This window comes from Saccopteryx bilineata, chromosome 1 (assembly GCF_036850765.1).
Source record: "Saccopteryx bilineata isolate mSacBil1 chromosome 1, mSacBil1_pri_phased_curated, whole genome shotgun sequence".
NCBI lineage: Eukaryota > Metazoa > Chordata > Mammalia > Chiroptera > Emballonuridae > Saccopteryx > Saccopteryx bilineata.
Window position 1 is genome coordinate 227,151,251 of NC_089490.1, and position 14,879 is coordinate 227,166,129.

At 52.3% G+C, this 14,879-nt stretch overlaps 2 protein-coding genes across 11 annotated transcripts in view; one reads left to right on the plus strand and one right to left on the minus strand.

The window, feature by feature from the left end:
- TMEM63A (transmembrane protein 63A) overlaps nt 1-8,806 on the plus strand; it is a 33,693-nt gene extending 24,887 nt beyond the window's left edge. For all 9 annotated transcript variants that reach the window (XM_066237280.1, XM_066237285.1, XM_066237237.1 and 6 more), the window contains 7 exons: nt 277-336; nt 2,608-2,770; nt 4,019-4,124; nt 5,260-5,427; nt 6,056-6,171; nt 6,511-6,573; nt 7,819-8,806. In XM_066237280.1, coding sequence (XP_066093377.1) covers nt 277-336; nt 2,608-2,770; nt 4,019-4,124; nt 5,260-5,427; nt 6,056-6,171; nt 6,511-6,573; nt 7,819-7,986 — 844 coding nt within the window. In that variant the 3' untranslated portion in view covers nt 7,987-8,806. The remainder of the gene's footprint in view (nt 1-276; nt 337-2,607; nt 2,771-4,018; nt 4,125-5,259; nt 5,428-6,055; nt 6,172-6,510; nt 6,574-7,818) is intronic.
- A 441-nt stretch (nt 8,807-9,247) lies between these two features.
- Nucleotides 9,248-14,879, minus strand: part of EPHX1 (epoxide hydrolase 1) — a 33,840-nt gene continuing 28,208 nt past the window's right edge. For both annotated transcript variants that reach the window (XM_066237356.1, XM_066237366.1), the window contains exons 5-9: nt 14,593-14,722; nt 13,871-14,079; nt 11,746-11,854; nt 10,234-10,359; nt 9,248-9,721 (exon numbers count right to left, since the gene is read on the minus strand). In XM_066237356.1, the coding sequence (XP_066093453.1) occupies nt 9,520-9,721; nt 10,234-10,359; nt 11,746-11,854; nt 13,871-14,079; nt 14,593-14,722 (776 nt within the window). In that variant the 3' untranslated portion in view covers nt 9,248-9,519. The remainder of the gene's footprint in view (nt 9,722-10,233; nt 10,360-11,745; nt 11,855-13,870; nt 14,080-14,592; nt 14,723-14,879) is intronic.

The window sequence follows — 14,879 nt, forward strand, 5'->3', positions numbered from 1 at the left end:
TTGCCTACCACCGTATTTTTTAAAATCTTGAAAACAAAATTTATCATGGCCTTCCACTTAGTGGGAGGATCTGATCCTGACTTTGTTTATCTCCAAGAAAGAATTTTCTGTTAAAGTAGGCCCTGGAATGTTGCACTGTAGTAAGTGGCATTTTAAAGGATAAATGTGGATCTTGAGAGTCGGCCTGTTTTTGGAGCAAGAAAGAAAAAGAAAATGTGTATAGTGATCACATGGAGTGTTGGAAATAAATTCTTACAGGATTCATTTGTCTTTCAGTCTGGATTTTTTCTTCCGGTGGCTCTTTGACAAAACCTCGAATACCGCTATCAGGTTGGAGTAAGTATCCACCACACTGAGTTTTGGAGCCACGGCCCTGGGTACATGTCCCACAAGAACTTGGGCTGCACGGTGGGGAGGGTAGTTCATGCTTCAGAACGGATATCTTCCTTCCTGAGACCACAGGGCCTGGGTCTTCCCCACCGCCCCTACCAGGTTCCTGGCTGGGCTGAGGCTGGGCAGAGCCATTGGCTGCACCAAGGGAGCTGGCCCATTTTATGATATGTGTGCAAAGATGTGGTTAATCTTTTAGGCCAAGACTCAATTAATTGCAGTCTCATTCATTCTTTGAAACGTACTTACCGAGAACAGAACCATTGGGGAGAAGAAACTGCAGGGTCTCAGTGGGGCCAGGGAGCAGGAATGGAGAGTAATAATTAACATTGTGACTGGAATGACTGGGTTGTGGAATTATTTTTTGCCAGGAGAATGGAGCTAAACTTTTTTCTGATGCGTGTCCTTGTTAATATTTTCAGCTTGTACCATGCCTGCTTAACACTGATACTTATTATTCAAGAAGGCACTATGCTAAATGCTTTATTCTTTTCTCATTTCAGTTTATAATGACTTATGAGGTAGATAGCATCAGTATATCCATTTTACAGATGAGGAGACTGAGGCCCAGAGATGTTGAATAAATTGCCCAAGGCTACTCAGCTAGTTAAGGGACAGAGCTGGGATGCAGCCTCGGCCCTTACTGCACTAAATTTTAAGTCCTGATATGGGCTCTTAGGCTCTTGATGGATTTTTCCAAAGAGATATTTGTAGGGAAGGCTGACTGCGATTTTCTGGAAGGAAGGGGTGAATTATTTTTAATGGGTTCTTGCTGGATAAGCAGGTGACTCAGGACCTGGCAGCCTCAGACAGACATCCCCCTACCCAAACAGCCCTTGTCTAGGTTGACAGTGACTTCCAGATTGCCAAGTGCAATGGTCAGCTCTCAGTCTTCATTTGACCTGATCTATCAGCACCATCATGCCTTCCTCCTTCACTGACATTGGTTCTCCCCTCTCTTGGTTCCCCCATCTCAGTCTCTTGGGTAGGTTCTTTTGCATCTTCCCAAACTCTAAATATCAGCTGTCTGAGGGCTCAGCCCTCAGTCTTCTAGCCACACTCCTTCTCTAGGTGATCTTAGCTGGACTCTTGGCTTTAATGCCACCTGATGACTCCTGAATTAGAATGTGGATGAAGTCACTTTTTTTTTTTTTTTTTACAGAGACAGAATCAGAGAGAGGGACAGATAGGGACAGACAGACAGAAAGGGAGAGAGATGAGAAGCATCAATTCTTCATTGCAGCACCTTAGTTGTTTACTGATTGCTTTCTCATATGTGCCTTGACCAGGAGGCTACAGCAGACCGAGTAACCCCTTGCTCAAGCCAGTGACCTTGGGCCCAAGCTGGTGAGCTTTGCTCAAACCAGATGAACCCATGCTCAAGCTGGAGACCTTGGGGTCTTGAACCTGGGTCCTCTGCGTCCCAGTTCAATGCTCTATCCGCTGCACCACTGCCTGGTCAGGCTGAAGTCACATTTATAACCCCAGCCTGCCCTTCTGGACTCCATAGCCCACTGCCTGCCACAGCCCCACTTGGGGTTCTATTGGGCATCTCAGACTTTACCTGCCCCAAACCAAACTCCTGACTTTTATCTCCAACTCTGCTGCTCCCACAATTTCCACCATGACCACCATTATGCCATGCACAGATGACAGCAGTAGCCATCTGTGTGATTCCCCTGCCCTCGGTGGCCTCCCTGCACTCAGAGCTGCTCTTCTGCCCTGGGCCAGCCCTCCATACACTGTGGCCTCATGCCCTGCCTTTCCCCCTGGCTGGTCCTCTCCAGCCCCTGCCTCTTGTCCCATCGACTTGCCAGGCACACTTCCCTGAGGGTCATTACCTGTTGTATCCGCTGTCGGGATGTTCTCTCCCTGGTATCCAAATGACCCTCACTCTTTACCTCTTCTGCACAAAATCACCATATCAGAAAGGCATCTCTGACCGCTGTGCATAGCAGAGCAAACATCTCCCACCTGCTTTCTTTGCCTCACACCAGGCATACATGTTTGTACATGTTTGTTTGTGTATCGCCCATCTAGGACGTAAGCCATGAGAGTGAGGTCAGGGGCTTTGTTTCATTCTCAGTGCTTAGAACAGTGCCTGGCACATGTGTGCGCTGCACACGCACATACCAAACGGAGGGTCAAGTACAAAGCTTCCTTGGCAGGAAGGAGGCTGTCCTGGCTCTCAGCTCATGCCCCTGCCGGGTTCCCCAGGTGCGTCTTCCTGCCCGACCAGGGAGCCTTCTTTGTGAACTATGTCATCGCTTCAGCCTTTATCGGCAATGGCATGGAGCTGCTGCGGCTGCCTGGACTCATCCTCTACACCTTCCGCATGATCATGGCCAAGACCGCCGCCGACCGCAGGAATGTCAAGCAGGTGCACTGACTCCCCTCTGACCTTCCGCACCTCAGGCATTTCCCCTGCCACCCTGTCCAGTGCCATGCACTTTGCAAAGTGTCTCTCACCAGGGACACAGGGCCACCTCTGTAGGGGGTAGAGGAGTGAGGACCCTATGTGAAAGTGGCCTGTCTGCATAAATCTCCACTCTATAACTTATAACTTACTGGCTGGAGGGGAGAGCATGGATTTTTGCATTTTAATCGTTTTGGTCACACGCACATACAACTAACATTACATGTTCCTTATTTTGGGGCATTCATTGGCATGAATTCTTTTTTTTTTTTTTTTTTTTTTTGTATTTTTCTGAAGTTGGAAACGAGGAGGCAGCCAGACTCCCACATGCGCCTGACCGGGATCCACCTGGCACTCCCACCAGGGGGCGATGCTCTGCCCATCAGGGACAGACTTTACCTGCCCCAAACCAGAGGCCAACTTTGCTCCAATGGAGCCTTGGCTGCGGGAGGGGAAGAGAGAGAGAGAGAGGAAGGAGAGGGGGAGGGGTGGAGAAGCAGATGGGCGCTTCTCCTGTGTGCCCTGGCCGGGAATCAAACCTGGGACTCCCGCATGCCAGGCTGACACTCTACCACTGAGCCAACCAGCCAGGGCCTCATTGGCATGAATTCTTTAGATTATCTCAGATATCAAAGGTGTTTGGGGCTTGTGGCATTTGTTCCCTAAATTGGGTGGTGTGGGTTCTCTTTTATTCTCCTTTGCCACGTGGGTACCACGAGAGGAGAGTCAGAGATGTGCACATGCTTTCATTTAATCCTCAGAGCCCCCTGAGATGGACACCACTGCTGGTACCTTACTTGGCAGACACACAGACTAAGCTATAGGGAGGTTAAGCACGTGGCCCAGGGCACATGCCAGAAGGGGCAGAGCTGACCTGGGTCTGATGCCAAAATCTGCAGGGTATCACTCGACAGTCTGCCTGCAGAGGCACCATCTCTGCCCTCCAAGAGTGCAGGGGCCTGCTGGGTAGACATGATTCAGACAAAGGAAACACTGAGACAGCATGAATCACTACACCTTGGGAGGTCTGGGTGTGGACTGAGCAAAGCTGGTTGTGGAGGGAGAGAAAGGACCTCGAGAGGTGGGGGGCTTGCGAGTCTCCCATTTTCAAAATCCCTCTCACTGGCTTTTCCCTCACCATGTGGAGCTATCAGAGGGGGGTTTGGGGTGCAGCAAACCTGGAAGGGCCTCACCACCTTCTCCTCCTCCCAGAACCAGGCCTTCGAGTACGAGTTCGGAGCCATGTACGCGTGGACGCTGTGTGTCTTTACTGTCATTATGGCATACAGTATCACCTGCCCCATCATTGCGCCATTTGGTGAGTGGCCCAGGAGCTTGTCTAGGGTAGGTGGGTACCTGATTTCCTCCAAATACCCTGAGACAGCCATCACGGGGCATTATGGAGACCCACAGACAAAGGACCTTTTGTAGCTGCAAAAACCACAAAGTGTCAAGGAACAAAACCAAATTTAATTTCACTTCCTGTGAATTCCTCCCACTGGCCTCCTAAACTGTGGCCTCCCTCAGTACTTCTCCTGCTCTGAGCTTCTCTGCCACTTCATTCTGGGTCGGCATTAATGATAGAGGTTCTTGTATGTGCTGTCACTCTGGCCAGTCGCCTTTGCACCTCCCCACGATGATCACACTCATTCTCACGCAATCCTACAAGCCAGGTCTGGCTTCTGTCCCCTCTCACAGATGAAGCATGTGATATGTGCCACTGAGGAAGAGAGTAGGGATTTGAACTTAGAGATGTTTGATTTTAAAGGTCAACATCTTGCAACTAAAATAAAACGTCAGGAACTGGCTGACAAATGGAAGACTCTAGAAGGAAACAATACCCGAGAGACTTGACAGTGATAGCTGAGGTTTAGGGGTAGGAGGAAGTTTTAGTTTTCCCTGTTTACTCTCTGGTATTATTTTAAAACTGTAGTATTACTCTTTCAAAACAAAACAAAACAAAAAATTTAAGAACCTGACATAAAAGCCAGGACCCACCTTATGTGCCGCCCCTAGGTTAAGATCCTTGGGCATCTACTGACTGAGGGCACAAGGCCAGCTTGAGTGGGAGAAGGAAAGGAGAGGGGAACACTGGGGGGTCCAGGGGTGCTCAGCATGGGAGGGCTCCAGAAGCAGCTGAGGCAGGTCTCTGGGCGTCAGGGAGTCTCTTTTCCCAAGATGATGCTAGAATTTCAGTGTTCCTTGGGCAGAGAATCATAGACACCTCTACTCCTTGGAATCAGAGAGAAACCAGGAAGGGGGAGGGTAGAGGTACTAAGAATACTAGCAGCCAGGATGTGCATTTATATACTTGACCACCTTTTGGTTCATGTGGTTAAACAGCAGACCCAGCCCCAGTTCCATGCACAAATAGCCACTCCAGGAAGAAGGGGACAGAGGGGCCCTTGTGGCCCAGCCAGGTCTCCGGCTCACAGCCCTCCCCATCTCTGCAGGCCTCATCTACATCCTGCTTAAGCACATGGTGGACCGGCACAATCTCTACTTTGCCTATCTCCCCGCCAAGCTGGAGAAGAGGATCCATTTCGCAGCTGTGAACCAGGCCTTGGCTGCTCCCATCCTGTGCCTCTTCTGGCTCTACTTCTTCTCCTTCCTGCGCCTGGGTGAGGGGCCCTTTGACCCAAGGCTAGGGTGGCAGCTGTCGGCCTCACGTTCCCATATCCATTCCAGCCAGTCAAATCTCTCGTTACTTTAACAGCATCAATTCAATGTCCAATCAGGAGTTGGTACCCAGGTTGAGGGCTGGTTGAGTGTCCAATCAGAAAATGGTACCCAGGGTGAGGGCTGGTTGGGTGTCCAGTCTGAATGTGGCATCCAAGGTGAAGGGTGGTTGGGAGCAGTGTTGACCCTGGTAAAGGCCAGGCTGACTGTCCCAGAGAGCCTAAGAGAGAAGATGGTCCCTTTGTCAGCTGTGCAGGGCTGCACCAGAGGAGATGGGGAAGCTGGTTCAGACTGCTGTTTGGCAGTGGATGGGTCCAGGTCCTCATACCTCGCAGTGTGGACATGCAGGATAATCTGAGCAGAATAATGCCAGCTGCTGAGGGACTGCTCTGCATCCCTGGCTGTGAAGACACCATCCCAGCTGCTTGAGGGGGTGGAAGTGCCTTCTCTTTATTTCCTGGCAGAGGGAGAAGTCCTCCCAAGTTCCTGCACCCCTTTCCTCAGGAGGGTGAGGGTGAATGGCAGCTCCCTCTTCCTCCTTCTCTGAGGCTGGCATCCCTTTGTGCCCAGGTCTGACAGCCCCTGCCACCCTGTTTACCTTCCTGGTCGTGCTCCTCACCATCCTGGGCTGCCTGGCCTACACCTGCTTTGGATGCTTCAAGCACCTCAGCCCTCTGAACTATAAGGTAAAGGACCCCTCACCCCATCATACCCAGCCAGGACCACCCCCAGCCAGGACCTGGGAGGAGATGTGGGTTCACTCTCCACCCATTCACATATCAACAGCCTTCTCCAGGTTTTATTTACCCAGAGAGGCGTGGGCCATTGGGTGAAATGTGTGCGTTCCCTCCCCACCCCCTTCCCTTCTTCCTGCTCTGCCCTCCCTCCCCCTCTTGGGCTGCCACTGGGAGCCTGGTGCCAGCTGGTACTATTATTCTGGGTGTTAATAGTCTGCTTGTTTGGAGGCTGTTAGTTCAGGAAGACCAGTTTTGTTTATCATCAGAAGTGTCTGCTGTTATTTGCAGACAGAGGAGTCAGCAAGAGACAAAGGAAGTGAGGCTGAGACCCACGCATCCCCACCATACACAGTAAGTTATGGTTCTCCTCCAGCACTGAGCGCGGGCAATGGCCCCTACCAGATGGGCCCTGAAGACATGCTTTGATCATCTCTTGTTAAGATAGGAGTCCCTTGATCACCTGTCAGGCAGGTTGCTGAATTAATGCTTCTTGAGAAGGAATCCTGGCCCCTCCAGGTGCTTTACCTTGCATATGTGAAGTTTTGCCAGGATGTATGCCCATCCCCCTTGGTTTCAGTTTCCTGCTCACTTTCCTTCTCTGCATATTTAATGTCCACTGAGTTTTTGGGCCTTGCACAAGGTGGTATCACCAGGCCCCTTTGGTTTGGTGGGTGGAGCTTATCACCAACATTTCAGCAGCACCTGTTTGGGGGAGGTCCTCTGCGGTGTCAGAACCAACTCCCCTTTGAATTCAACAAGTGAACATTGCATCTGCTTCAGAGCAGGCACAGCGTTAGAAAGATACTGGGTCCCCTTTCCTCCCTGGGTCTCCCTGCTTGTGGCCTCCAGGGTCCTGCTCCTAGATGGAGCTGGGAAAGGAAAAAGGAGCCTCAGGATCCCAGAGTCGTGACCACTGGCCATCTGCCAGGGCCAGAGCCAGGCCAGGGCAGCGTCCCTCTCATCAGCGGCGTTCTTTCCAGTGGCAGCCTCCCAGGCGTCAGGTCCTCTTATCAGTGTTTGTCTTTGGACCAGCCCCAGAGAAGGCTCCCAGGGGGACTCACTACCCAAGCGCACACCTGTGGCTGTGAGCAGACAAGGGAAGAGGCAGGGCAGATGGACGATGTACCTCCCTCATTCTCAGCCTGGGTCTGGGGAGTAGCAGAGCCAGGTGGTGCCACTAGCTAGGGCCAGCAGCTGGAACCTGGGACTGGAAAGAGGAGTAAGTTCATTCAGCTTTCCAGAAGGCCCACTGCCAGCCTTCTAGCCAGTCCTGCGTAGATAGACTTGTTTTCTATATAAAGTGAGAAATTCTGCTAGGATCCAGTGCTAGCAAAAGTCATTCCCTTTGAGAAGTAGGTGTGTGTACTTCTTTCTCTATGATCATGAGAACTGTATAATTGATTGTATTTTCTATTTTACTCTGGCTGCTAGAAAATTCTGCAGTTGGCATATTTTGGGTTCTGATGCCCTAAGTTGATGTTATTTCTTGAGCATTGAGTCCCTCTTGCTGGAAGGAAGGGGGACAATGGAGGAGGAATGGGGTATAACATCTCACGCCTGCCCCTCCCAGGCACTAACACTCTTATTTGCTGGCAGCCCTATGTGCCCCGGATTCTGAATGGCTTGACCTCGGAGAGAACAGCCCTGTCCCCACAGCAGCAGCAGACCTATGGAGCCATCCACAACATCAGTGGGGCCGTCCTGGGGCAGTGCCTGGCCCAGAGCCCTGCAGACAGTGTGGCAGCTGCCTACCAGGAGGACTGAGGGCGAGCAAGCTTCTGGGCTGGGCCAGGCTCAGGGAGCTGGCACGTGAGGAGATACAGGTGGAGAAGTAGCTTGACATTGACCCCAACCAAGTTTAGGACTTCTGTCCACCTTTTAGAAAGTCCCACTGCTCTGTAAAGATGGAACCAGCCAGGAAGGGGCTCCGGCCCTTGGCTGAGGGGTTTGGGGCGAGACTGCCATTGGGTAATGCTTTCTGGTCACAGCAGTGGTGAGGGGACCAGGTGCAGCTCCCTGCCTTTGCTTGTGTGCCTGGGGCTCTGCTCATTTCCGATCCCCCTTCTGCAATGTCCAACTCAGTAGCTGGATGGTGTCCCCATGATTTTTAGCAAGATCATGTGTTGGAATTGTGCCCCTCCAGGCCCATTGGCTGTGGTGACACACTCTCAGGAAATGGGGAGGATGTAACAGATGGAAGACCTCCTCCCTCTAAGCACGCAAACACCAACCACCCCTTTCTTGGTGTACATACAACCAACTGGCAACCAAAGAGCCTACTGCAGAGGGAGCCTGGACCAGGAGATGGTGCGGGGGTCCTTAAAGCTCCCCACTCTGGGTATTAAGCCACGCCCCAGCCCTGTCCCAGGAGTTAAGCCACGCCCCCAGCCCTGTCCCAGGACTGTGTAGGGAGTAGAGCAGAGCCAGCCAGTGCAGGCTCTGTTGGTGGGCTGTACACACACCTCCACTTTCCACTGTGGTTCTGTTTTTGTATCATGTTGCCGTGACGCTATGGCTGGGCCAGGGTCACCCCACAGCAGTCAGGGACAATGGGATTCATTAATAAAGTGCCTATTTAGCCAGACTGGTGATAGCCAACCTTTCCTGCCTCTCCAGGGCCAGTGTGTGGGGCTCAGTCTCCAGCCCTTGACTCCGTCTCTGTCCCATCCAAGGTGGAATGATGGGGAGAGTCGTTCTCAGGGCCTCCTTGGAGCCTAGAGTTGCAGGCGGGCTCAGGTGGTGAGGCAGAACCTGTGGGGCTGCCTCATTTCCCAGAGGTGGGCAGAGTTGGATCTGGGGCATCCTTGCGGACCCTGTCCCCAGCAGTCACTCAGCCCCTTGGCCTCTGCTCTGAGCGGCCCCAGGTGCCGGAAGGGGATAGAGCGGGCAGCAGGCCTGTCCTGCCCTTCCCTGCCAGGTTTGAATGGGATCACTTCCCCAACCCCAACGCAGACCTGCCAGCTTTCCTGGAAGGGAAAGCCCAGTGGGGTCGGGGCACATGCATGTCACTTGATTCCAGCTGCTCTTAGAAGTAAAATCATTATCAAAGTCATGTTGCTTAACACAAGTGTGGGGGAACAAGTGTGGAGGTGTGAGCAGGGTGGGGTGGGGTGGGGGCTTGCAGGATGGGTAGGGGACTGAAGCAAACCCATTCCTCAGGAAAGGGGCTCTGCACCAAGAGAAGACAGAGGCGCCTCCCTGCCAGCCCTACTCCGGAGGGAGGCTGGCACTGGGACATGGGACTTCCAGGAGAAAGGGCAGGTGTCAACAAGGGAGCCGGCCCCAAAGGGGCAGGGGTCACTGCCGCTCCACCAACCCCACGAACTTGCAGATATCCTGGGCGACCAGCTCTGGCTCCTCAAAGGCCGCGAAGTGGCCCCCACGGGCCATGTAGGAGTAGGAGAGGAGTTTCGGGTACTGGAACTTCACCAGCTTTTCTGGGACGTGCATTAACTCACATGGGAAGGCAGCAAAGCCTGTGGGCACGTGGACCTTCATCCTGGAAGGGATAGCGATCCCACTGAGGGCTTAGGCTGTGGCTTGGCAGCCTGTCCCCCACAGCAGGGGGTAAGTGTGGGAGAGAGGGTCAGCTGGCCTACCCACAGGGAGCCATAAAGCCACCCCCCACAATTCTAACCAACTAGGAACCCTCCTTTAGGGAAGGGCCACCTAGACTGGGGAGAGGGATGGGACAGCCTCACTCCCCACCGCTGTTCCCTTTTCCTTCACTGCCCCCAGGGGTCTTCCTATGAGATCAGGAAAGGGTCCCAGAACTGTCAGAGCCACACCAGGCCGGCACCCTGGCCCCGGGAAGCCCTCCGGGAGCTGATTCTAAGGACAGAGGGATGTCTCCAAACACACCTGACCTTTCACTTGTGCTCTGGTCCTACACACCCAGTGCACCCGCACTCCAGACTACTTTTCTGCCACTGAGTGCCCTAGCTTGAGTTCAAGACCAGGTCCATCCGCTGCTCTCTGCCTTGGAGGGCCCATGCCCTGAGGCAGGCTCACCTGTAGTGCTTGTCAGTCAAAAAGTTGCCTCCCAGGTTCTCCTTGTAAAAGCGCTGAGAGGAGGTGATGGTGCCCGTTGTCCAGTAGATCATGACGATGGTCAGCAAGTCGTCCAGGGAGAACTTCCTAAGAAAAGCACAAGGCCACGGTCAGTGCCAGATGCAGTCGCACGACAAACAAGAGCTGCCACTGTAGGTTGCGAGCATTTGCCAGGCCCCATTCCCACCTGGCTTCCCTCATTGGACCTCACTGCAAGGTCGGGGGTACTGTCCCCAAGCCACAGGCAGGGCAGGCTCAGCCCAGCATCACCATCCACCATGATGACAGGTAATGAGTGCACAGTGCCGACAACATACGAGGCAGGCTGTGCTGGTTCTCACCGTCATCTTGGGTGGTGTCAGCCAACTCCTTCTTCCCCTACCCCAGAGGTTTTGCCCAAGTGGGAAGGAACAGACAAGGTCACCTGACCTCAGGGGCCTTGACATGGTCACTACCAGGGGTCCAGGAGGTCTGTGAGCAGAATGCTACACCCCCTGCTCAGAGGCGGTACCCCCTCCTGTGTCCTCAGTACAGACCGGACCGTCCGGGACTATCCCCAGATAAGACTGCCCCTGCCAGGCCCTGGGCAGTCTCTGGTCCCAAGGCAGCCTTCACAGCTCCTGTCCCTGCCCCGTCTGGCCCCACGAGCAGTAGGGCAGAACCAGCAGTTCCTGGGGCATTTTTGTTCATCAGGCCCCAGCTTGTTCATATGCCTCCTGCCAAACTGGTGTCGCCCCTGGAGGGAGCCATGGGCCCAGTAGAAATCCCCCACTCAGCATGAAGCACCCCTTCTCTCCTCCAGCCTGGGACTGCTGAGCAGGAAGACCCCATCCAGGCCACAGGGCCCCACACCCAGAAGGAAATTGTCACTTGGCTCACACTGATGGAGCTCGTGGTCTGTGGACTTGGGATGGATGCTCATTCTCCTGGTGCTGGGCTCCTTCACCCCACCCCATGTCCAGAGTCCCTTGGAGCCCTCCATGGCCTCTATCTGTCACTGGTGCCCACTGGCTGTGCCTTCTGGTCCCCCATGTTTCCTCATTACTCTCCCCCACCCCGTTGTCCACCCTACAAGCTTCCACCTTTCACCCCCAGAATAACCGCCCGTGGTACACGAGATCCTCTAACTTCTGTGACACTCACTGCTTCAGTGTCCCTGTGTGGCCTTCTGCTACCGGGACCCAACCAACAGTCCACAGACCCGAGGGGACTGCAGCCCTGCTGATGGGTCCATTATAACTCTTTGTTCTCGAATTTCAACTGCCAGCTCCGCAGAGGGTACCAACCCCCGGTGCCCACCCAAGCCTTCCCTTCCTTCTTGGTCTCTGAAGAAACTCAAGTCCTTGGAGCAGCTGCTCCCCCCATACTCTTCTCTGCTGGATACCAACTTGGGGCCTACTTCCTCCACCCAGTGAACTGGAGGGGAGGAGGATGGTGAGAAGGTGCTGCTGGGCGAGGTGCAGGGGGTCTCACCTCTCCAGGCCGCCATCCTCCAGGTCGCGGAACTCGGAGTTGGTCCAGGTGGAAAACTTCTCTAGAAGATAGGCAGCTAGTCCCACAGGGGAGTCATTCAGGGCACAGCCTGGCACGGGGAGGCAGAGCGACTCAGGTCTGGGACCAGGGAGCTGGCTGTTAGTTCTGAGGTGTGGTGCAGGTCCCACGGAGTGGTGCCACAGCCAGGGAGCCTACGGTGGGGCACAGCCCTGCCGTGACGCTTGGGGTGCTCCTGCACCTCACTTCCTTAACCCTCACTTTGGGATCCTCATGTTTGAGAAAAGGGGTAATGCTTCCCCCTGCCTCGTGGGGACCTAGACACTGTATGGGCAGCTACCCTCACACAGAAGGGTCTGTGACTCCGGGTTTTGTGAGATCTGAATGAGAAATACTGTATATTAACGCTGTTTTTAAAAGGTGGTTTTTTGGTTTATGTGCTATGATTTGTGAAAAAACGAGAAACTACCTAAAAGTCTAAAACAGGATCAGTTACAAATAAATATTGATCCACCCACAAACTAAAATACTGGCAGGCACTAAATATGGCTGGGACAACAGCATGGTGTCTCACCTCATGGTATCTCACAGCATGGGTGAATCTCCCAAACATAAAATTAAGCAAAAGAAGCTAGACTTAATTCTACTCTAGAATTCCACTTCATATAAAGTATCAAAACAGGCAGAACCAATCTATCTGTCTCAAGTCAGGAAGGTGTGACCCTGGAGGGCTAGGGGAGACAGTGGAAGAGGGGAAGGGGGCTTCTGGGCTGGTAGGTCATGTTCTGTTTCTGGTCATACAGATGGGTTCCACTTGTGAAAATTCATCAACCAAAATGTTAGCAAGTTTGTTTGAAGTCTGGGGACAGAGGAGGTAGAGAAGGATGAGAGGTGACAGGTGACTGTTGTTTCTGTCTTGAGCTTTTTGCATCTTTCAATAATTGTGAAAATGAGCATGGATTGCTTTTATGATCAGAGGGATGAAACGCTATTAGTATCATGAGCTGCCCAATACGTATTGAGAATAAGATTGTCCTGAAAACTATAAGACTTTGAAATGGGCAAAACTCTTCCTGGGTGCTTTCTGAGTGACATTCAGGGAATTATACAGTGGACCCTCCCAGGGCTATCTGACTCTATAGGGGACTCCTCTTCCCTTGTCTTAGAGCTATTTTATAGCTCTGTAAAATGTAGAAAAGGGATAGTTATGCAGGTGATTCTTGTTCATAGAGAAGCAAATGGATATTTAATTATTACTGTGGGTTTTGATGTTTTGCATCTTTTTGCATCTATTAGCCCAGCAATTTTCAACCTTGTTCATCTCATGGCACACATAAAGTAATTACTAAAATTCTGCAGCACACCAAAAAATATATATATTTTGATGATCTGACAAGAAAAAAGGTGTAATTGTTTTGTTCACACTGGACAGCTATTGTTGTGTTGGCTGTTGTCATTTTTTTTATTTGACAATCTAAGGGGAAAGAGGTCAATGTCTTGACTAAATAGTCAGGTATTGCATGTTTTAAAAATTCTTGTGGTGCACCAGCTGAAAATCACTGTATTGGCCCATTATGTTCCTAATTAGTGTTCCTAATTGCCTTTGAGCTGTTCTGTTTTACATTCTACTGGTTCCTTTATTAATTAATGAGGTAAGTAAAATCTTTGACATGTACTCATTTTATATTTGTAAGATTTTATCTTTTTAAATGTCTCTATCTGTTTTTTTTTAAATACTCTTTTAACAGGGCCCTGGTTGCTGGGCTCTCCCTCACTCTCATGGGGACCCCCTCTTCTGTCCCCACAGTCCCAGAGGGACCATGCCCCCCGGCTTCCTCCTCCCTCCACCCCTCTCCACCCCTCAGGGGTGGAGGGATCAGAGGTCAAAGCCACTAGGAATATTAAATCTGCTAAATGGAATTGTTTGGGAGTTTGATGATGATGCATCAACTCACTTCTATGGAAGAATGCAGTTTACTGGTCAAGAGAGCTCAGAGTTCCCGAAACAGATTGACACCCTGTGAGTAGTGTTCTGGGGGTAGGTGAGGCCTCCCTTGGTGAAGAGGGCCTCTGAGTTGGGCTGCTGGGCCACATCCTGGTCACTCACCCACGGTGTCTGGCTTGGTGGATTGGATATGCAGGTAACCACTCTCCCTGAACAAGGTGTAGAACACCTTCTCCTTTAAGGGATGTATCAGCTCCATATCCCTCTCGGTATAGCCAAAAAGCTTCCGGAAACGTGGTCCCAGGTAAAGGGTCAGGGAGTAGAAATTTCTTAAAATGAAAGCCATGTTCAAGTGCAGTCCTTTCACGTGCCTGAGGGCAGAGAGGGGCCAGGTGAGGCTTGCTGGTGTCAAGGGAAGGGGGGAGAGAAGAAACAGAGAGGAGGAGGCCACCAGGGCCAACCCGCTTCAGCATCTGCCCTTCTGGGGTGGCCACATGAGATGGAGGGGCAGGTTGGCGAGCACATACAGAGTTTCTAGAAAGTTCTGGTCTAGTCTCTCTCAGGGTTTGGTCCATCAGAAAGGTATATTCCCTGACATTTCCCTCCTTTAACTGGCCCTTTCTTCCTGGGTATCTGACCCAGAGTCACCTACCCTGTGTGACACCCTATGGAGGGAGGATCCTTGTCAAAGTGCCCCAGGCAGAGCTGACTGCCAGGAAACCCTCCCTCCTGTGCCCTGGGCTCACTAGCATCCCAGAAAGAGGGCATGCCAAGGCTCAGACACTAAGTCCAGGCAGGGCCCAGTATGAAGAGCCCTGCACAGATGTCCGACTTGCAGATGCTGTGCACACACAGGCATGCACACACACCTGAGTGAGCCTCACCTGGGTGCCAGCTGAGCCATGTTGGTGCAGATCAGGGACCCCCAGTCCCCGCCTTGGACGTAAAATTCCTGGAAGCCCAGCCGTAGCATCAGCTTATAAAAGATCCTGGCAGTGGCCACCGAGTTCAGGCCTGGTTGTGAGGGGGAACAAGAACAGAGTCATGGAGAGAGGCCACTCCTTGGGTCCTCCCATGTCCTGTGAAACTCCTCCCCCTCCCCACCCTATCCTCACTCCCAGGCTGGGTAAGAGCAGCTCAGGAGGAGAGAAGAAATCCTGGGGCCCAGAGG